Source organism: Eleutherodactylus coqui, chromosome 11 (genome assembly GCF_035609145.1).
Source record: "Eleutherodactylus coqui strain aEleCoq1 chromosome 11, aEleCoq1.hap1, whole genome shotgun sequence".
In the NCBI taxonomy this organism is placed as follows: Eukaryota; Metazoa; Chordata; class Amphibia; order Anura; family Eleutherodactylidae; genus Eleutherodactylus; species Eleutherodactylus coqui.
Genome location: NC_089847.1, coordinates 132,068,833 through 132,091,257, shown reverse-complemented (window position 1 = coordinate 132,091,257; position 22,425 = coordinate 132,068,833). Strand labels below are relative to the sequence as shown.

At 47.2% G+C, this 22,425-nt stretch overlaps 1 protein-coding gene across 4 annotated transcripts in view; it reads left to right on the top strand.

Moving 5' to 3' along the window:
- Positions 1–22,425, top strand: part of SBF2 (SET binding factor 2) — a 300,830-nt gene that overhangs the window by 172,114 nt on the left and 106,291 nt on the right. For all 4 annotated transcript variants that reach the window (XM_066583539.1, XM_066583538.1, XM_066583537.1 and 1 more), the window contains exons 16-17: positions 5,642–5,791; positions 18,647–18,715. In XM_066583539.1, the coding sequence (XP_066439636.1) occupies positions 5,642–5,791; positions 18,647–18,715 (219 nt within the window). The remainder of the gene's footprint in view (positions 1–5,641; positions 5,792–18,646; positions 18,716–22,425) is intronic.

The window sequence follows — 22,425 nt, the reverse complement described above, 5'->3', positions numbered from 1 at the left end:
CATTACTTATCCTGTACTGACCCTGAGTTACATCCTGTATTATACTCCAGAGCTGCACTCCCTATTCTGCTGGTGGAGTCACTGTGTACATACATTACTTATCCTGTACTGACCCTGAGTTACATCCTGTATTATACTCCAGAGCTGCACTCACTATTCGTCTGGTGGAGTCACTGTGTACATACATTACTTATCCTGTACTGATCCTGAGTTACATCCTGTATTATACTCCAGAGCTGCACTCACTATTCTGCTGGTGGAGTCACTGTGTACATACATTACTTATCCTGTACTGCTCCTGAGTTACATCCTGTATTATACTCCAGAGCTGCACTCGCTATTCTGCTGGTAGTGTCACTGTGTACATACATTGCTTATCCTGTACTAATCCTGAATTACATCCTGTATTATACTCCAGAGCTGCACTCACTATTCTGCTGGTGGAGTCACTGTGTACATACATTACTTATCCTGTACTGCTCCTTAGCTACATCCTTTATTATACTCCAGAGCTGCACTCACTATTCTGTTGGTGGAGTCACTGTGTACATACATTACTTATCCTGTACTGACCCTGAGTTACATCCTGTATTATACTCCAGAGCTGCACTCACTATTCTGCTGGTGGAGTCACTGTATACATACATTACTGATCCTGAGTTCTATCCTGTATTATACTCCAGAGCTGCACTCACTATTCTGCTGGTGGAGTCACTGTGTACATACATTACTTATCCTGTACTGATCCTGAGTTACATCCTGTATTATACTCCAGAGCTGCACTCACTATTCTGCTGGTGGAGTCACTGTGTACATACATTACTTGTCCTGTACTGATCCTGAGTTACATCCTGTATTATACTCCAGAGCTGCACTCACTATTCTGCTGGTGGAGCCACTGTGTACATACATTACGTATCCTGCACTAATCCTGTATTATATTGGCCTTGTAGCTTGACGTATTTGCCTTTCAGTGGTCTAGGACAGCTGGGTGACCCTCCATGTAGGAGCTGGGGATGTTCGGACATATCTTCCCTTCCTCTGTGTCCTGTCAGTGACACATTCAGCTGTCTGCGGTCTTGTGACAGATTTTCTCAGAACCGTCCATTAGAGGAGTCGCATGATAAACATGCCTCTGGCAGGACCGCGCCGGTGTCCATCTAGCGCCGCACGATTGATGTTTTCGCTTGTGTAATGTCAGGCCGCTCCTTCTGCGATATTCCTGGAACGTGTCATTTCTGAGAGCTGCTGCCAACCTGTCGTGTTTCTCGTCTGTCACTTCCTACAATAGACATCAAGATGCAACTTGTCTTATTAGGAGATTATGTGACTGTGTAGTCAGCTGTGTCACTACAAATCCCAGCAGGCTCTGCAGTCAGAGACTGGTCATAGGGTGAAAACTGAGAACCTTGCAGATGCTTTCCTTGCTTTGTGTCTTATTCTCCACTCACATCCAAAGCTGCACTTACCGCTGTGCTGGTTGCACTTGGAAACCAACCATAGTTCATCTACACTTTAACACCAGATTTGTGGCCTAGCAGCTTGGAGCGGTTCTGTTTGAGCTCCCAGAATGCACTGTACTAAAGAGGAGGAAAGCAGAATCCTTAACCCTTTAGTGACATGGCCTGTTTTGGACTAAAGGATACAATGATTTTTGGGGGGATTTTCATCTTCAGCTCTTTTATTTTCTCGCTGACCCGGCGGTATGAAGGCTTGTTATTTGTGTGGTGGGCCGTAGTTTTTATTGGTACCATATTTGGTTACATGTAAAACGCATTTATTAATTTAGTTGGAGAGCCGGGAGAAGAACACATGAATTCTGCCATTGGTTTTACAGCGTTCTTCATGCAGCATAAACGACATGATGATTTTTTTCTGCTGGTCGGTACGATTACAATAATATATATATTTATGTTTTTTTTAGGTTTTTCTCAAATAAAGGCTTTTGCTCAATAAAGAAACCTTTTTATTCTTTTTAGATCGCAGCCTCATGACTTGTTTATTTCTCCTCGGACGGCGCTCTGCGCCGGCTTGTTCTCTTGTTGAGCTGTAGTTTTTATTGGTACTATTTTTGGGTACTTATGACTTTTTTATTCACATTTATTGTGGGTTTTTGGACGTGAAATGAGCAAAAAAAAATCATTTTGGCTCCATTTTATACTGTGTTTTGTTGTGCAGGATAAAAAGTGTGTTCAGTTTATTGTCTGGTTGTTACGAATACGGCGATGCCAAATGGGAGTTTGTTTGTTTTGTTTTTTTAAACAAAGAGGAGAAAGAGCGCAAATATTTTCATGTGTTTTTTTAAACTATTTTTTGTGTCCCTGTAGGGGACTTGAACCTGCAATGCTATGATCGCTCTGATAATGCATTTTGGTTCTTTTATGCTGCAATGCATTATCTCTAATTATTGTGATCATAGGCCATAGCACACTTGGCCATAGGCCTTGGTCTGGCATCGGGTTGCCATGGCAACACATCAGCCACCTGCAGTTGTACAGAGCCCTCTCTCTCTCGGCTTGTAAGAGGTTAGCAAAGGGGATCGGTGTTCTCACTGATGCCTGCTGTTGCAGCAGGAGGTCGGCTGTAGTCAGTCTGCACCCGCTGTGGATGACGTGGGCTTAGCTTCTGAGCCCTCACCTTCCATAGGACATAAATATATGCCCATTTGTGGATACTGGTTAACAGCCAGGATATACATTTACATGCTGGGGCATGAAGCAACCTCTGGCCCTAGACAAACAAGGATGGCTGCGGCGCTTCACTAGACTAATGATGCATACCAATACACGCCGCGCATCAGGCAGCCAAAGTGTGATTGATCTCAATAACAGAAGCCAAGTAATTTTGTAGATATGATACCTTTTATTGGCTAATAAAAATACCTGATGTTACAGCGAGCTTCTGATCCGACACAAATTCTGTGACGTATAATAACTTTAAATATAGTAACTTTCATATCTTGTATGTTGTGTCCGTGACTAGGAAAATGCTTTGTCATGGACACAACATACACGATATGAAAGTTATTATACTTAAAGGCAATTTTAAAGGGGTTGTCCCGCGCCGAAACGGGTTTTTTTTTTTTTTCAATAGCCCCCCCGTTCGGCGCGAGACAAACCCGATGCAGGCATAAAAAAACCAAACCGTCCAGTACTTACCCGAATCCCTGCGCTCCGGCGACTTCTGACTTACCTTGTGAAGATGGCCGCCGGGATCTTCACCCTCGGTGGACCGCAGGTCTTCTGTGCGGTCCATTGCCGATTCCAGCCTCCTGATTAACTGGAATCGGCACACGTGACGGGGCGGAGCTACGAGGAACCGCTCTCCGGCACGAGCGGCCCCATTCAGAAAAGAAGAAGACCGGACTGCGCAAGCGCGTCTAATCGGGCGATTAGACGCTGAAGATTAGACGGCACCATGGAGACGAGGACGCTAGCAACGGAACAGGTAAGTGAATAACTTCTGTATGGCTCATAATTAATGCACAATGTACATTACAAAGTGCATTAATATGGCCATACAGAAGTGTATACCCCAACTTTGTTTCGCGGGACAACCCCTTTAAGTCCTAAAGTCACAGAAGAATTTGGGAGTATAAATTTATAGCCAACTTTGATGCTAATAGAAATGGTATGAGTCTCGGAGGGGGGTGGGGGGTTACATCACTGGAGATTGAGATATGAGAAACCCAGAGCAGAGGAAACATGCTGGCCTGGTGGTGACCCCTTAACATCAATTTAGAGACTATAAACTTTTTCACATTTTTGTCACTGAACTAATTATTTTCTGTTATGCTCATCCCTCCCTGGTATTTATCTAAGTGCTATTAACCACAGAACATCTGTGCCCTCTTACCCCGGCTCTGGTATTTATGGTGTAAATTAAGTTCACCATGTTTGTGCCCTTTCATGTCATCATGTGTATATGCTTTAATATTGATGCTTTTTTAGATTTGTTCCATTAAGCCTGAGTAGGTTGGAAAGCTCGCTGTAACATCATGTATTTTTGTTAGTCATTACAAGGTATCATATCTACAAGATTACGTGGTTTCCCTGAGTGAGAACAATCACACTTTGCTCTACTGGCTAACACATTACCAAACTTTTTTTGTTCATTAATCTAAGACATTACAGCTGCTTTCATTAACTACTGATTCATATTAACCCCTTAGTGACGGAGCTTTTTTCCAATTTTCCATTTTCATTTTTTCCTCCACTCTTTTAAAACATCGTAACTCCTTTCTTTATCCATCGGCGTCGCTGTCTGAGGGCTTGTGTTTTGCGCGACAATTTGTGTTTTTCAATGATACTATTTAATGTACCATATGATGTACTAAAAACGTTAAAAAATTCTAAGTGGAGAGAAATGGAAAAAAATGAAATTTCGCTATCCTTTGGTGCGCCTTGTTTCTACGGCGCACAAACTGCAACAAAAATGACATTCTGTGGGTCTGTACGACTACTACTGACTTTTCTTTTGCTGTACTACTTGTATTTTTAGATATTTAATTGTTTTTAATTATTTTCAGCCACCGTCTTCTGCACGCAATAGCTTTTTTATTTCTCTCCCATCATAGTGGTGCGAGGGCTCATGTTCTGCAGGACGTCCTGTAGTTTGCATTTGTACTATTTTGGAATACATACGACTTTTTGATTGCATTTTTTCTTGGAAACAGGGCGTTGGTTTGTTTTTTTTCTGACGACAGTCACCCAACTGGGTAAATAATGCGCTACTTTGATAGATCGGACTTTTATGGACGCAGCGATACCAAATATGTATTTTTGTTTTATTTAGATGCGTTTATTACAAATATGGTAAAAGGTTGTTTTTTTTAAACCTTTATTCCTTTTTTTTAAATAATTACCGTAGTAAGACTTTATTCTTATTTTTACTGGTTTATGAAGTCCCCACAGGGAATAACAACTTGTGATGCTTTGATCGCTCCTGCAGTATGATGTAAAGCAATCTGACAGGCAGTCTATCAAGCCACCCCACGGGGATGGCTTGAAAGGCACCCTGCCATGACGGCCCTGGGGCCTTTCAGAAGGCCCCTGGCTGCCATGACACGGGCACAGCTCCCTGTGATCTCATCGCAGGGGCAAGGGCGTACGGAACTCCCGAATAACGGTCGAGTATTTGAAAGGTTAACAGCCCCGATGAGCCATGCGGCTCATAGCATCTGTTGCCGCCGGGTTTCAGCTGTAAGAAACTGCCGGCGCCCGGGATATATGAAAAGAGATCGCCCCGCGATCATTCTTCATACATAGATCGCTGACATAGGTCGTCAATATTTGTATCAGCGGTTGTTAAGGGCTTAGTAGACAGTGTGCATCAGGTAGGCAGAGAAGTAGTGTAGCCATTTTTGCTTGTCCATGCCCGGAGTCTCTCTTTATTGCAGCTCTGGATGTGATTGGAGTATAACGCATACAATAAAAATTGAGATCTGTACAAAACACAAAGTTCAGTCTGGACCATTTTTCTAAGACTCTCCAGCGCAGTGTAACCAATTGTCCTCCGTCATCAGCCGCTATGTTGATGGCCCGGGACTTGCAGATGTTAATCGTGTTTTTTCCCTCACAGGACATATTTTCTTGCAGTATTGAAGTGTCAGCCCCAAGTAAAAACCCTTCTGTCTTTCCAGACGCTGCCCGCCGCGCTCCGCGCTCTGAAAGGGAAAGCCGCCAGGCAATGTCTAACAGAGGAGCTTGGCCACCATGTGAAGGAGAACAGAACCATCCTCAACCATCAGCAGTTCGACTACATCGTCCGAATGATGAACTGCACTCTGCAGGTAAGAGGTGGCGCAGGGCGAGGGGACCTCCGTTACAGCAGGTGGCGCAGCGGCCAGGCCCATGCCCACCTGGATGCTGATCGGGGACCACCGTTACAGGAGGTGGCGCAGCGGCCAGGCCCCCGCCCACCTGGATGCTGATCGGGGACTACCGTTACAGGAGGTGACGCAGCGGCTAGGCCCCCGCCCCCCTGGATGCTGATCGGGGACCTCCGTTACAGGAGGTGGCGCAGCGGCCAGGCCCCCGCCCCCCTGGATGCTGATCGGGGGCCTCCGTTACAGGAGGTGACGCAGCGGCCAGGCCCCCGCCCACCTGGATGCTGATCGGGGACCTCCGTTACAAGAGTATTGACCTGTAATGCATCAGTGATCCTGTATTCAAACTCAATATACACCTGATTGCATACAGTGTCCTCTATGCACAGTTTATTACATTGCATCTTATACTCTAGTAACATCCAGAGCTGCATTCCCATTTCTACAGGTTACCCTTAGTTACAATGGTGATTCCCAGTCCTTCAATGTGTAGACAGACGCATCCTTTAGTGCCGGATACACTGCATTTTTTTCGGATTTGCATGCAGACAATCTTCAGTGTAATACATGAGCAGGACAGTGGGAGGCGGTGTGTTTGGGATCGCCATCTGTCAATGCTCAGTGTGGGTTTTCATGGCGCATTTTTACCCTTGCAATGTGCGGGGTGACATCTGCAGCAAAATGTGTGGCAAATCCACATGTAACACATACCGACTCGGGCAGAAAATCCTTCCTGCGTGGCCTTAATCTGCCCCTGATTCTGGGTCAAATTTTGTCAGGGGGTGGAGGGGCTTATATCACCCGGGGTAATACTTTTCCAATTGACATTTTTTGAAGGCTTTAAACCCAAATAAACCGACATACAGCGCAAACAATGAGTAAACCTGAACAGTAACCGCCGTGCTGTGACCACAGAGGAAAAAATCAGTTCCCGAAGGGGCAGAAAGGCATTAGAATTCCATATGAGTCTGCAGCGAGGGAGCGCGTAGTGATACTCCAGCGATAGTCCTGGTTGCTCTATCCAGAAACTCGGGCTAACATGGAAGTAAGTGGCTAGACAGGAAGTAGTCCCGAACAGATCCAGAATAAAAACCAACTGGGTAATGTCCATTAGACCGAAGAGACAAGAAGGGGTAATGAGGGAGCCGGGGAGGGGCGAATAGTCACGGATAACGGGCCTCCAGTCAGTCACTGGACATACAAATAAGACGGCCTTGCAGGTGCAAATCAATCAAATTGTAGCTTCCAATAGTTCCCAAATCTTGTAATACCGATCAATGGCTGCAGTCAAATGTTACGGAAATGCTGTTTTTTCCCCCTTTTAATAGTAAACCTTTGCACTTCTGTTTTTCAGCAGCGTTTCTGTAACAAGTGAACCCCCCCCCCCCCCCCCTAAAGCGTTATTAAATCAAGCAGTTAGATGTTCCATATTCCCAACATCCTGTACTCTTGTATAAAGGTCGTGTTGGGAGGAGGTCGGGGGTCTTCAATGTAACGCAGTTATACACTTGGATGCAGTAAGGACACGGGGGAGCAGTCTGGCCCACAGTCCCTGAATTCTTGTGTTGGACGGAGATAGTGTATCAGGTCCATGGGGAGAGCAGAACGTAGTATCGTAGGATTTAAGTTGTGCGCCATAACCCAATAAGTTACTATGGCAGGACAAAACAAGAAAATGTGGAATAATGAGCCCAAATTACTGGTGCAACTCCAACATCTGTGCGGTATGGACAGATCAGATGTCTGTAGATGCTCTGGCGTGCGATACAGAAGGACGGACCTGGTACTGGTTTTCTATATTCAGAGTGTATTGGGAGGATTTTGGGGCCCGGTTTGGTGGGGCACTTCTCTGCCCAGACATTGTTCCGCATGTATTTGTGCGCACCGTCAGATGAAGAGACCGCGCTGAGAAGACTGTGAAGGCCCTTTTACATGCAACGATCAGCGTTCAAAAAATTGTTCAATTGAATGAAAATGAACGTGAAAATAAGACCTTTTGTTGGAGGACCCTGATGGCGTGTGGATCCGTGGTAAACAGGGGGCAGTCCGCTGCAGGGTTCCGAACATCTGCTTGGAATTAGCGCAAAACCCTCCAATGCAGATTCCACCACGTGAAAGTGGGCTGACAGGCGTTAGATTGTAGAAATCAGGATAGATGCGCCGCGGCGGATATAAACACTGGGATTGTAACTGTCCTATATGAGCCTCCTAATTCGCCTCATCTCAGCGTCCCCCTCGTTAATCTGCCCTTAATTACCTCTAGATTTACTACTATTTATTGATCCCCTTCCAGCCCTGTATGGGAGGGGGCGCCTTTTCATTCCGTACATTTTTACTCTGCGCTGGGAACGTTTCTTGTGATGCTATCCATCTGTAAAGTGTTTACTGGGAGATACGATATCGCCGCCGCCGCCGCAGTGTTCCCGAGATAAGCGGCTATCTGATCCCCTCATCAGCCTCTAAGTGCTAGAATCCCCCTTCCCACTCCAAAGGGGCGGATGGCCCCCTCATAAAGCCAACTGCAAATTAAGATAATTATTTCAACATCATTTTTATAGCTGACAACCACCTGTAATGATACTGAATACTTGTGCTTTATACTCTAGTCACATCCAGGGCTGCACGTAAAGTTCCATTGCCTACTTCTTGGTAGCCTGTGATGCCCTGTGTTTGCCACACTGCGTCATGGATGATGTTGCTCCGTTTTACACTGCAGCACTAAGCCTAATAAAAACACTACATCTCCCACAATGCAAGACAGCAGAATCTGTAGACAGAGCGGTGAACTGCAGATACGTACTGAATTACCTGCTGCGGTGCATTAAAATGAAGCTCCAGCTTGAATCTTCTGGTAAGAATATTTACAACATCGCCCAACTAGTAACTCCCTGGATGACATCCACTATGCTGACAGAAGTATTGGCCCCCCAGCAGTCCTGTGCGGTCAGGTGATGTGTGAGCATTATGTATAAAGGAGAGGATCACACAGGAGACCCCAATACACAAACCATCAGAAGGCCACCAGGTGTAGAGCTGACAACGGGGTCTGGTGGGGGGATGTCACCAGGTGTAGAGCTGACAACGGGGTCTGGTGGGGGGATGTCACCAGGTGTAGAGCTCACAACGGGGTCTGGTGGGGGGATGTCCCCAGGTGTAGAGCTGACAAAGGGGTCTGGTGGGGGGATGTCACCAGGTGTAGAGCTGACAACGGGGTCTTGTGGGGCGATGTCACCAGGTGTAGAGCTGACAACGGGGTCTGGTGGGGGATGTCACCAGGTGTAGAGCTGACAACGGGGTCTTGTGGGGCGATGTCACCAGGTGTAGAGCTGACAACGGGGTCTGGTGGGGGATGTCACCAGGTGTAGAGCTGACAAAGGGGTCTGGTGGGGGGGATGTCACCAGGTGTAGAGCTGACAATGGGGTTTGGCGTGGGGATGTCACCAGGTGTAGAGCGGACAACGGGGTCTGGTGGGGGGATGTCACCAGGTGTAGAGCTGACAGAGGGGTCTGGTGGGGGATGTCAGTAGGTGTAGAGCTGACAACAGGGTCTGGTGGGGGGATGTCACCAGGTATAGAGCTGACAACAGGGTCTGGTGGGGGGATGTCACCAGGTATAGAGCTGACAACGGGGTCTGGTGGGGGGATGTCACCAGGAGTAGAGCTGGCAACGGGTTCTGGTGGGGGGGATGTTACCAACCAATCAGTACGGACATTGCAGCTTCTGGATCTTCCAGAGTCCACTGTTGGCCATGTTATTGGAAGATGGAAGCAGTCCGGTGTGTTCGGTGCCGCCACGTTCAGTGAGACCTCGTAAACTGCCAGAACGTGGACAACAGAGCCTTGTAGGAGCTGTGAAGACATCACACACATCAAGTGTCCTCGCTTGCGGGGTCTCGCAGACCGCTGGGACATCCAGTAGCACCAGAACCCTCCATAGGGAACGGCATGTGAAGGGTTACCATGGATGCACGACTGCACACAACACCACAGCAGTTAATGCACAGCTGCATCTGTGATGGAGCTCGGAGCGACGGACTGTAAATGAGTGGAAGCAAGTGTTGTGGTCAGATGAATCACAGGACACCATCTTCCGATCGGTTGGTGACACTTGGGTGGAGAGCAGTTTCTACGTGACGACATCGTCCCAACAGTGAAGTTTGGAGGAGGATCTGCAATGGTGCTGGGTGGGGGTGGGGTTGGGGTTCTGCTGGGAAGGACTGGGGCCATTACTTATAGTGAAGTCAATTCCAACGCCAATGAGTACAGACATCCTGGACATGGGGGATCACCTACCCCGTGGTAATACTCTGGTACAGCTCTGTGCCTCCACCAACATGATGAGCCCCATGTCATACGGCACGCAGTGTGGGGAGCAGAACGTCTGCAGACTTCATTGGCCCAAAGTCCGCATCTCAATCCCATCGAGCATCTTTTAGATAAACTAGAGCGCTGTATCCGTGCCGCCCAACACACCCATCATCTCCCATCACTATCTGAAGCTCCTCCAGGAATGGAGGCAAATCCCTCCACACATCTATGGTATTTGGTGGAAAGCGGTTGCGTAGGCTGACTGCAGTCATGGAGGACAAAGGGGACAACACCGGACTAAAAAATAGGAATAAAATCCAATTTCATGCCCTTCTATGTGCGTCCCAAGACTTCTGTCTACATATTGTATTATATAAGGCATTTTATTAGTTGCTCATTAAACTCTTTTTGCGTTTTATAGATGATTTGTTCGTGTCCTCAGCCCCACTGTGAGCTCCTGCGTTTTCTAACTTGCGCCTTCACATGGGTTGCTCACCCAGTAGGAGCAAATTAAATCTGTAATGCATCACCTGAAGCTGCCAAGAACATTTCACGGTTGAATGGTTGCAACCACCGGCGCCGGGTCCGTATCCCTGTAAGGCCAGCGGCACACAACTGGATGTGAATTGCGGAATCCACGATCGTCACCTGTGAGCGGATTGAAAATCACAGCAAGTTCTGTTTTTGTGCCGAATCCGCACAGATGGCTTCCATTAAAGTCAGTGGAAGCCATCTGACCCGCAGCCCATCCGTATTTGACATTGCGGATAAGCCACGGGTACCCATGTCATAGCGTAGCAATACTGCGGGAAAAACAAATATTAAAAAAAAAATCTGTACTGCACATGACCAACGGCGAGCGTCTGCAGTCATCCGCAATACAGAAAAGAGAAGGTAAGCAGGGTCGCTGGCTGGGGTCAGAGCCTGATTCCACTGTGGGGTCTCACATGTGGAACACGGATCGCCCATGTGCAGCTGGCCAAAAATCATCTGCATTGGTAACAGGACATAGTAGCAGTGTAATTGTGGAGCAGCGTATTTATTACAAACCACTAGGGGGCGACGTATATGGAGGGGTTTCCAATCCCCAGGGTGCAGCATTTACAGGGAGGCTACACATCCGAGGGTTCTGGTTAAGGCCCTTATAGACAGGCAGTAAATGCCTGTTATGAGCGCTGATTGACGATATTGCAGGTTGATCCCACGTGTTTGTACGACTGTAAAACTATTGTTCTACTAAAGAACATCCAAATCCGTGTAAGTACTAACGAGAAGTGAATGACCCCCAATATTATGCTCCTGTCATGTTAAAGGGCCGGTACAAGCCTTCTGTAGTTAAAGGGGTTATAACAAGATTGACTCTTATCACTTATCCATATGAAGGCCCATAAGCCCTCCACAGTGCAGCGCCCCCCTATATTGCCTCCCTCATCTCAATCCATCACCCAGCCCAGGCTCTCCACTCGGCAAACGAAACTAGACTGCACACCCCTCTAATTCGAACTTCTCATTCCCGCCTCCAAGACTTCTCCAGAGCAGCACCAGCCCTCTGGAACGCATTACCAAAGGATACCCGGGCAATCCAGGACTCGAAAAACTTCAGGCGTGCTCTAAAAACGCACCTTTTCAGGGAGGCATACCGCATACCCTAAACCGACTCCTCCGTATGCCACCTGATAACACGCTCCCTGACCTACTGACTGCAATCCCTGCTAGCTGTCATAAACTGCCCCTGCAGTCATACGGATTCTGCCGTCACACGGCCAAACATCTGACCATTGTTTGTGTATAGAATCCCTCACTCTCCACCCCGCCATACCTGCACATCTCCAGCCCTTTACCTTCTGTATCCCCCCATTACTTGTAGTATGTAAGCTCGTTGGAGCACGACCCTTCCCTATTGTTTCCACCAACTGATTACGATTGTAACCGTGGTTCTGTAATTTTTTTTAATTTTTTTTTGTACTTTTGTCTTTCTGTATCCCCCTGTCTATGTAAGCGCTGCGGAATATGTTGGCGCTATACAAATAAAGATTATTATTATTATTGAAGGCCCTGAATCGCCCCTTTGTCCCCAGTCCTCTATTAAAGCTGCCCCTCTTATGACTGGAGCTTCCATGTATGGAAATGATCTCCATGACCCCGGAGTGCAGGGATGTTATACTATGCACAGACTTGACCCCTTTATTAGAGCCCCCGGCCCTTTTAGGATTAGCCCTTCCCTGTATGGAAATCATCCCCGTGACCCCGGACTGCAGCATAAAATAATGTGTCAAGTTTTCCGTGGATCAGTTTCAGTGTGAATCCACATTAGATGGGAAAATCCAGCGATCGGAGCGACTTCTAACGAGGCCCGGTCATCGGTGCTAGACTAGCCGGGCCGGGATTTTACTGCCAGCCGCGTTGGTTTTTCATATAACAGTATGGAGAGGATGCCGAGAATGGCGTGATCAAGGAAAACATCCAGCAAAAGGATATTCTGTGGATGAAAACAAATCCTCACTGAAAGGGGTCAGAGGAGGATGTCAGGAATCGTTCTTACCAACAGGCGCTGCACAGTCAGGAATAGCCAAGCACAACCCTGATACTTAAAATAATGTGTCCGAACACACAACCCGCCGTTCCTCAGTATGGACGGCTATAACAGTAGGCGAGCAGCTCCAGCGCCATTATGTCTAAGAGAAGCAGATAGACTAGACTCCAGAGGGCAAAAGAACACAAAACTTGTATCACTGAGCAGCGGGAAAGCATCCCCTGGTCAGATGGATCCAGATTTCTGTTGCCCCGTGCTGATGGGAGGGCAGAGTTTGGTGCAAGCAGCATGAGTCGCTGACCCCTTCCTGTCAGCTGGTCAGAACATGTCAGCACCGCCATCTAATCTGCGGCAACTACAGGAAGCTTCCTGTCCACAGGGGCCGATATTCCTGTAGAACTATTTTTATCGTTTTAGCAAAGTGGCCATTCAGTGTATTCCAGTAATGCAGAACATCTGATATTCCGGCACTTACAGAAATTTCACTGTCGCTTAAAGGGAAATCTGTTCTGCACAATCTGCTCCCAAAGGCTAATCGTTGGGATGAATCCCGAGGAGCCGTCCTGCTCTTCACCTCGTCCACAGCAGAAAGAATAAGGCTTTACATGGCAGCTATGGACCCCATATAAAGACTGATAGGGGTCAGTACATCGGATGTACACCCTGACTCTGCAGCACCTCTCCCCATAAGCTGCTGTTTAGGGTGGTCTGTATTCTGCAGCCGTTCTGTGGGGCGTACCTCCTCTCTACGATGCGCTGAGGACTACAGTAGGACGTGAGATGTTTTGTAGGGTTTTCTTCATGACCTTCTGATATGAGTAATAGGATTGTGTTCCCGGGTCTGCATAGCGGGGGGCTGGGGGAGTGGGGGGGATTATGTTCTTCCTGCTGCAGCTTTGGAGAAACAATGCAGACCCTTCAGGGCTTGACGTCCACGTGTTTACGGCGATCCGCGGCCTCGGATTGTTCTATATTTAGCCCCTGAGTCACATTTTCTATACTTAGCTCTGCTGATTATGGATCTGCTTACTCAGCTCTGCGTTATTTACCGCTGATATCCGAGATTCCTCTGCTTCCTGAAAGTGTAGGAACCCCTACAAAATCACCCCGAGCCTCTGCTGACTCTACGTTTCCTGCTCCCATGCTGCGTCTGGCGGTTCTATAACGTACATACACGTGCGTGGAGCTGATTCACCTACTGTGTATCCTGTAAACCGGCATCCTGTCCGGATTATAGTGTTATAATAATAATAATCTTTATTTGTATAGCGCCAACTTATTCCGCAGCACTTACAATGTTACAATGTATCGGTGCGGGGAACGTATCAAACTGGAGTCCAGAGGATCATCTAGACGGGATACAATTGTAACAAACCCTCCTCATCTGTATGGAGTGTTCGATCTGCACAGGTTTTCTGCATGTAAAGAAGAATGTTTAAATTCCCTGAGAGCAAGCAGAGATCTTGCAAATGATGAGTAAAATCTCAGCATTTTTACGGTGATTTTGAGCTGCGTTTTTCTATACATTGTACAGCGTTTGACAGTGCTTTTTAACGCACCCATCATTGTAATGGGTGATGAGATGTGTTAAGAAACATGAGAACACACAAAAATAGAAAAGACAGCGCATGAAAACTACGGCGTTTTTTAATGCCGCGTTTTCGCACAAAGGTCTGCTTTGCCCCATTGAGATCAATAGCAGCACTCTACCGCCGTTAACACGGTGATTGGGACACCACACCAATCACGGTCAAAAGTGGTATTTTGGTTCCATGTTATGCAAATATTTTATACGCACCTAATACGGACAGATGGCACCCTGTTGACTTGCATTGGGGTATTCATACATTACACGTGTGAAAAAGACGGCAGCGCCTCCTAGTTTGGTCCATATTACGGCCAATATCGGCTGTGCAAGTCTAGGGGCGCATTAAAAATATGCAGTGGGTATTTTTGATAAGCGGTGATGGGGGGGGGGGGGCATTTCAACTACTTCCTCGGAAGATTACAGAGACACTTTGCTGACCTCCAGGTGGGGGCCTCGTGACAAACCCGCATGACATCCTGACTTAAGAAGAGTTATATGTATGGCTGCTAACGAGTCACATTCTGCTGCGGCGTCTAGTCTGACCCGAACTGTAAACTCGAGGACAAGACTGAAGCTTCTCTGTAATGAGCCAGTTCACAAGAAGAGCAGAGTTACAAGGAAAACTCCATTGGTAAAATAGTTACTGACCGTTATCGGTGTCACCAGATGTCAGCATCATCATTTTCCATCATCACTTGTCACTGTCATCATAAAGTTTAAAGGCCCATTTACACACAATGATTATCGCTCAAAATGTGCTCAAAAGCCATCTTTTGTGCAATAATCCTTGTGTGTAAATGCTACTATCTTTCACTCCTCGGCTGAGCAATGATTTTTAGGTGAACATAAAATCCATTGTTCAGCCGGAGAGGAAATAACACAGACCACATGCTGGGTTTACTGTCTGTGGTGCTGTATTCCCGGAGGGATCGCTGATTCTGCCCCACAGTAGAACAAAGGAGCTAAATGCAGAGAACAGACCACCTAGTGTTCTCTGCATACAGGTCCCAGAGACTCATTTACATGCAAATGAAGATGATAAGCTGCTAATGGACATTAGTGTCCATTAGCAGTTCTGGCAAAACAATCACTCAAAACCTATCTTTGTGTGTAAATGGGCCTTTACAGTCATCAAGTACAATGACAGCACCTGTAATTTATCCATCTTTGGTACATACAGTGCAGTAACGTTTCGGCCCGTCGTTGGGGCTTTCTTCAACTCTGAAATTGATATCCCAAAAACCAAAAAAAATATATACAGAGTTTGGGACCAGCTGACTACCTCCTCCTTCCCGCCTCCATGTCTGCAGCGAGACTGTTGCTTCTCAATATTTAGAATGTGTCATTGTCCGTTTTCATCATTGCCATGATTGTCATTATTGGACCGCTTTGTCATTAGTTGTCACTATTGATATAACTGTCATTTGTCCCCATTGTCTGTGTTGTCGTCAGTTGTCACCATTGTCAGTGTCAGTATTGTCTTTGAGTTGTTGTATGTGGTCAGCATATAATTATTTTCATCAGTTGTCATAAATTGTCATCGATCTCCGATATTTGTGCAGATAGGAGACCTTCCAGACTCCTCGGCCCGATGAGACTCAAGTGGTCTGGAAGCTGCTGTAACATTGTTTCTTCTTGTTAGCTGTTGAAGGGTCTCCTATTTACAAGGTCACCTTGTTGTCTTATGAGAGCAGTGACCATTCTTACAGATGTCCTCGTCCTACAATGTGATGAGGTTCGTCTGCATCTACTGAACAGCGTCATCCTGTCACCACCACCAGGACATTCTGAGGACCGCGTGACACCAGGGCACCTCCATCCGCCAGTGTGGCCTCTATAGTAGGACACTGTCCATTTGTCGGCACACCCCAGAGAGGCGGCCATAGTTGGGGAATTATAAAATTATCCTTTTTTTAAAAGTTCTGATGGAAAACTGTACAGAAGCAGAAAGATGAAGTAAGTGGGCTGCGCATACAAGTCCAGCCGTCCCCCCCACCCTCCCGTCTGTCCACTCATACTTATAGGGGGCTAATTGTTTCCGCATGTAACAATGGAAAATCTCATAAAAGATGTTTACTGCTGGGCCGTCCATCGGCTGATCCCGCGGCTCGGTACCTGTCAGGTCAGCAGCCACATTCCAGTTGTCTGCTCCTATTAGGTGTGTATATATTAGTGTCATACAAGTGTCATGGTATCGTTACTACACGCCAGCGCTGATTTCTGCTCCATGTCAGATTAATAAACCATCTCCTCTATTCTTGGTAATTTCACTGTAATCAGAAAGAATGACGTCTGCAGACTTCACCTCAACTAGAAAACCGTGACCCCAAGAAGTTATTGTTTCGCTGCAAAACCCATCCTGCAGTTCCATCTCAAACAGATCTGTAATGATGAGAGTTGTGGTGATTAGATGGACGGTCTTGTCGCCGGAGGCCCTAAAAGTGGTTCCCCCCTTGGCCTATAAGAGGCTCTCGGAGGCTCCTTGTGTGTAGTGACCTCTTCTGCTTGTGTAGAGCTTGTTGGCCGCTAGACGCCTCTACGACGCAGAGAAGAGATTTCACCCGGTTACCAGAGAGGGGCGCATTATTGGGAATTGAGAAGCTGGATGGTAGTATCGACGAATTGTCCCCCACCAGGGCCGTTCTGACTAGACTGTTAGGAGGTGGTGGGACCAGTGGATGGGGGCACACAAGGTGACCGGGCTCAGGGCGCCCCCTACAGACCACCAGTAGAGAGGAGCGTCTGACCAGACTGTTAGGAGGTGCTGGGACCAGTGGATGGGGGCACACAAGGTGACCGGGCTCAGGGCGCCCCCTACAGAGCACCAGTAGAGAGGAGTGTCTGACCAGACTGTTGGGAGGTGGTGGGACCAGTGTATAGGGGCACACAAGGTGATGGGGCTCAGGATGCCCCCTACTGACAACCAGTAGAGAGGAGCGTCTGACCAGACTGTTAGGAGGTGCTGGGACCAGTGGATGGGGGCACACAAGGTGACCGGGCTCAGGACGCCCCCTACAGAGTACCAGTAGAGAGGAGTGTCTGACCAGACTGTTGGGAGGTGGTGGGACCAGTGGATGGGGGTTCACAAGGTGATGGGGCTCAGGATGCCCCCTACTGACAACCAGTAGAGAGGAGCGTCTGACCAGACTGTTAGGAGGTGGTGGGACCAGTGGATGGGGGCACACAAGGTGACCGGGCTCAGGACGCCCCCTACAGACCACCAGTAGAGAGGAGCGTCTGACCAGACTGTTAGGAGGTGTTGGGACCAGTGGATGGGGGCACACAAGGTGACCGGGCTCAGGACCCCCCTACAGACCACCAGTAGGGAAGAGCGTCTGACCAGACTGTTAGGAGGTGGTGGGACCAGTGGATGTGTGAGGGCACACAAGGTGATGGGACTCAGGACACCCCTACAGACCACCAGTAGAGAGGAGTTGTCTGATCGTCTGACAAGCACTTCCGACTGTTTCGTTATCCACCATCCAGAGACAGGTGGCGCCATCGTTACACCCCTGTGTCTGACAGAACCATTTCCAGGCACTTTGCTGTAGTACATTTGGCCATTACATGTATGGCCTCTGACACCCACTGTCACCTTGCAGTGATACCGTGAACGATGAAACTGGACGCTACGGAGGGGAACCGGGTTGTCTTCAGCAATGAATCCAGGTTTAGTTTGGGCGCTGACGATGGCCGTGTTCGTGTCTGGAGACCTCGGGGTGAGCGCCTCAATGCTGCCTTTGCAGGGGAGCGGCACACTGCCCCCTGCTGGTGTGATGGCCTGGGGGGGGCCATCACATGGGACAGTCTGTCACCCCTAGTAGTGGTACGAGGGACAATGACCGCTCAGCGATATGTTCAGGACATCCTGCCGCCACATGTGTTCCTCTCATGGTGGCTTCCAAGAGGCACTTTCCAGCAATACAATGCCTGACCGCACACACAAGGGGGTCACAGGAGCCCCCACAACATTGCCACACTTCTGTGGCTGCCCGCTCGCCAGATTTATCGCCAATAGAACATGTATGGGACCATCTGATCTACAGGCTGTTAGAGCAAATGTGGAGCAATATGCCGCAGGATACCATACGGAACCTATATGTCTCCGTGCCCACCCATATTGCATCTTGTATCCAGGCTAGAGGCGGTACAACAGGGTACTAGAGCCTCCATGCTAGGGGTCAGTTCTCCACGATAAATGGTGCTTTTTCTCTGATATTGTCGTCACTTCCTTATATCAACGCTCCAATCACAGAGAGTTTTGTTCCGTCTGACAACATTTTATAAATATAATTCTTGTTTTTGGATGTGTTGTGACCGTGATCTTCCCCCGTTGTACTCTACCAGGCGGTTGTCTTTCTCATCGAGCTTCTTGTGTGTTTTATTTCAGGACTGTTCCAGCTTTGAAGAATACAACATCGCAGCGCAGCTTCTTCCTCTGGCCACTGCCTTCTGTCGGGTGAGTGGCGTGGTGTTTGTACCATTTCTCCGGTTTGTGATGGAAATTCCTTGAAGAGATATCCCCTCCTTGAGCATTCATAGAAAGGATATGCCATAAATGGATGTTGTAGATCCGTTACGTCTTTTGAGAACAGGGTACCTTGACCATCATTTATCAGCTCAAATGCAGAAAAAGCTTAGCAAGTGGATTATTGTGTAGACTGGGTGCAATTGTAACAAACCCTCAGCTGGAAAAAGTACTACGTCTGTATGGGTTTTCAGGCTCTAGATATAAAAGCATTCACTAACAGCATTCCGTAGATTGTCTAGATTACTGGCAATTGTAAAGGCCTTTTTACACGCAACGATTATCCCTCAAAATTCACTCAAAAGCCATCTTTTGAGCGATAAGCGTTGCGTGTAAATGTCTGCCCATCGTGCACTTTTCGTCCATCGCTGAGTTCAGCTCAGCTTAAAATCCGTTGTCCCTCATAAGAGGGACCACACGCTGAGTTCTCCGCGGGCAGCTCTGATAACATTCTTTCAGCTGCTGTTCCCCTGGAGAGCAATAGTGATGTATTTAGAGAACAGACCACCCGCTGTTCTTCAAATGCATCCAAATGAAGCTAGTGGAAGGGATTTTTTCCCCAAAAGGGCTAATTGGCTTCTGCTCTTGGTGTTTTTTGCCTTCCTCTGGATCAACAAAACAGGAGGCTAGACAGGCTGGACTAGATGGACATTGTCTTCATTCAGCCTTACGAACTATGTTACTATGTAGTTAGCTACTAAGGGGCTGATTAGTGTCTGCTGAATTTTGAGCTATCATCTGTGTGTGTAAGTGGGGCTTAAGAAACCCGCAGCTGTGTAAAGTATTAAAGGGATTTTCCCTCTAATGTATCCACAGAATAGGGGGATAAAGGTCTGATCCCCGTGGGTGGGGTGGGGGTGGGGGCAGCCTTACTGTCTCCTACTGAGACACAGACTGCAGTTTTTCTATACAGTGATATATAGAAGCTGCAGAAGACAAACGCTGCAACATTTTTAATTGAACCCTATGGCAAAAATGATTGTCAGTTCAAAATACATGAATTTAACTAAAAAAAATGTTCTCCTCAATGGTGTCTATCAGCCTTAAAAAAAAACCTTATCGAAATAAAACAGATTTTCCACAACAAGACAAGGCTCCTAACCTTACACCCGCCGCCCTCCTTCTACCCTCACCCCTACCCCACCTCCTCCGCACATGCTGGGGCAGAAACCCAAAGGAAAGTAATTTTAAAAGCCATAATGGACTTCCTGATGGGGGTCTATCCTAATACTTCTGTACTGATAGTCTAATGTAAATGCATGATTATTACTGCACACCCTCCATGTGAACAGAGATCCTGTCTAATTGGAAAAATGTTTAATAAAAACATATTAAATAAGACATCTAATGTTTTCCCCTATGCGCAGGGATATAGCTCTATGATCTGTGAAGGACCAGCTGCTGGGACCCCTAGTAATCCAGAGAATGGAGGTCCAAACGGTCCCTGCGTAAATGAACCAGAAGGCACACACGTGCTGTCGCTCCATTCATTTCAGTGGTGTTAACCTTTATGGAGAGGCGGTGCTCATGTGTGACCTTCCTACATTCATGAGGGAAGCATCAAGACCCCATTTTTTGCTGTTAACCCCTTGAGTGGCGGGTTTCCTACCACCCTGTCGTGCCCACCAGGGCAGGTTTTTAAAAATGGTCTAATCATTGAATTTCAACTAGTTTTGCAGTTGCGTCTCAAGAGCCATAACGTTTTCATTTTTCCATTGACATGGCCATATAAGGGCTTGTTTTTTGCGGGACAAGTTGTGATTTTTTAAACAGGGGGGAGGAAAAACAGAAATGGGGAAAAAAGAAAAAAAGGGGCCATGTCATTAAGGGGTTAAATAATGTATTAACTTCCTTCTCTGGGTAATTATGACGCATGGATACCACATGTGTGATTGTATTTTTGATTTTTTTACAAAGTAAAGGGAGACAAGTGTTTTTTTTGTTTTTTTAATAATTTTTTTACTTTTTTTTTTTTATTTAAAAAAAAAATTTTTTTTTGTCCCTTTAGGGGACTTCCACAGGGACCCATCAGGACCCCTGATCACATTCCGGGGGTCCGATGGTGACAGCCCTTTACATGCTGCAGTGACAGCCCTTTACATGCTGCAGTCACATAGACTGCAGCATGTAAGGGGTTAACACAGCAGAGATCGGAGGTTTTCTCTGATCTCTGCTGTAAGAGCTGGTACCTAGGTGTCCTCTGACAGCTAACAACCAGCTCTCCCTGCCACAGAGACCATCGGCTTGCTTCTGACAAGCCAATGGTCTCTATGGCAACTTGTAAACAAAGCAGGACATTGCCGATATGCCGGCAATATCTTCTGCTGGTTTTTCAAAGCCCTTGCTTTGTTCTCTGTGGCTCTGTGCAGGCAGAGCACACTGTCACAGCTTGTGGCATTGTGCGCTGCAGCTCCCATAGTGATACATAGCCCGGAAATCTTCCGGGCTATGTTGCTATGAGCAGTGGAGCTCGTCCCCGGAAATTTTCCGGGCGTGCCACTCAAGGGGTTAATGGGGTTGCTAGCAGTTGGACCCCCACCAATCATTGTTGGTACAGTCCCTTAAAAATGTACAGATTTTCAGCTCCCTGGTGTAAATCCCGAAAAAACAATGTTCTATTCACTGACAGCAAGCAGTGGATTGTTTAGACTGGATGCAGTTGTAGCAAACTATTAACTGTAAAAGTATTTGGTCTGCACGTGTTTTGAGCCTCTGCATGAAAACAGGTATAATCTCACTAATCACTGACAGCAAGCAGAGATATTAAAATTAATGGAGAACTGAAACATGAAGGATATCAGAAGCTTGCGGACCGCAGCATCTTTGTGGCTTCCATGTAAGGGGCGGATACTTTTTTTCCCTCTTTTTGGCGAAGTGCGAAGTTGTCTTCTGGGGGTTTCCTCTAGAGATGCTGCTCCTCCAGATGGAAGGGGTTAACTCCTGTATGTGGCGCTCCTGTTTGTTGTGAAGCTGCGTTTCTCGGGGATATTTTAGTTTTTCGTGGTTTATTTGTTTTTTTCCTTCTTCTTCAGTGACGGGAAATGTTAATCCTCACCCTGCAGAATCATTGAGAGTCATCCCCTTGTGCAATGCGGGTGGTGGGAGGTGAAGACCTGACTGCGGACCCCCTTTATTAGAAGGCAGCGTGGATTTATTGTGCTAGCGGGATTCCGACACGTTGGTTAGTGAATCACACACATAAAGCTCGCGGCGGCCGCGTCTTCCTGTTGTTCATACTGTAAGAATTCTCCTAAACAATAAGGAAATGGCTCTGTAATTAGTCGGCTCACGTTAACGACCCCTGCAAATTCATTAATGGACTGTTGTGTGCTGACGAGGGAGGACAGTAAAATGTTCCCTCTTAAAGGGGCAGTAACCTGCAGTCTGCCCTCTAATCGCTTGGCAGGTGAGTGCAGGCTATTGCTTGCTTGTGTCAGCTATTTCAGGCCGGACAGAGGCTGAGTGTCGACCTGGAGACGGGTGTGTTATATACTGTAGATACATCGGAGCAGGTGCCGTATTTTGATATATTTAATGCGTGCAAATAAGCCTATTGTATCGTAAACATCATATAAAGATGCGAGATATCAGGGTTGTGTGTTTGTAAGTACGGGGGGGACTCAGAAGTGTGGAAGCCCCCG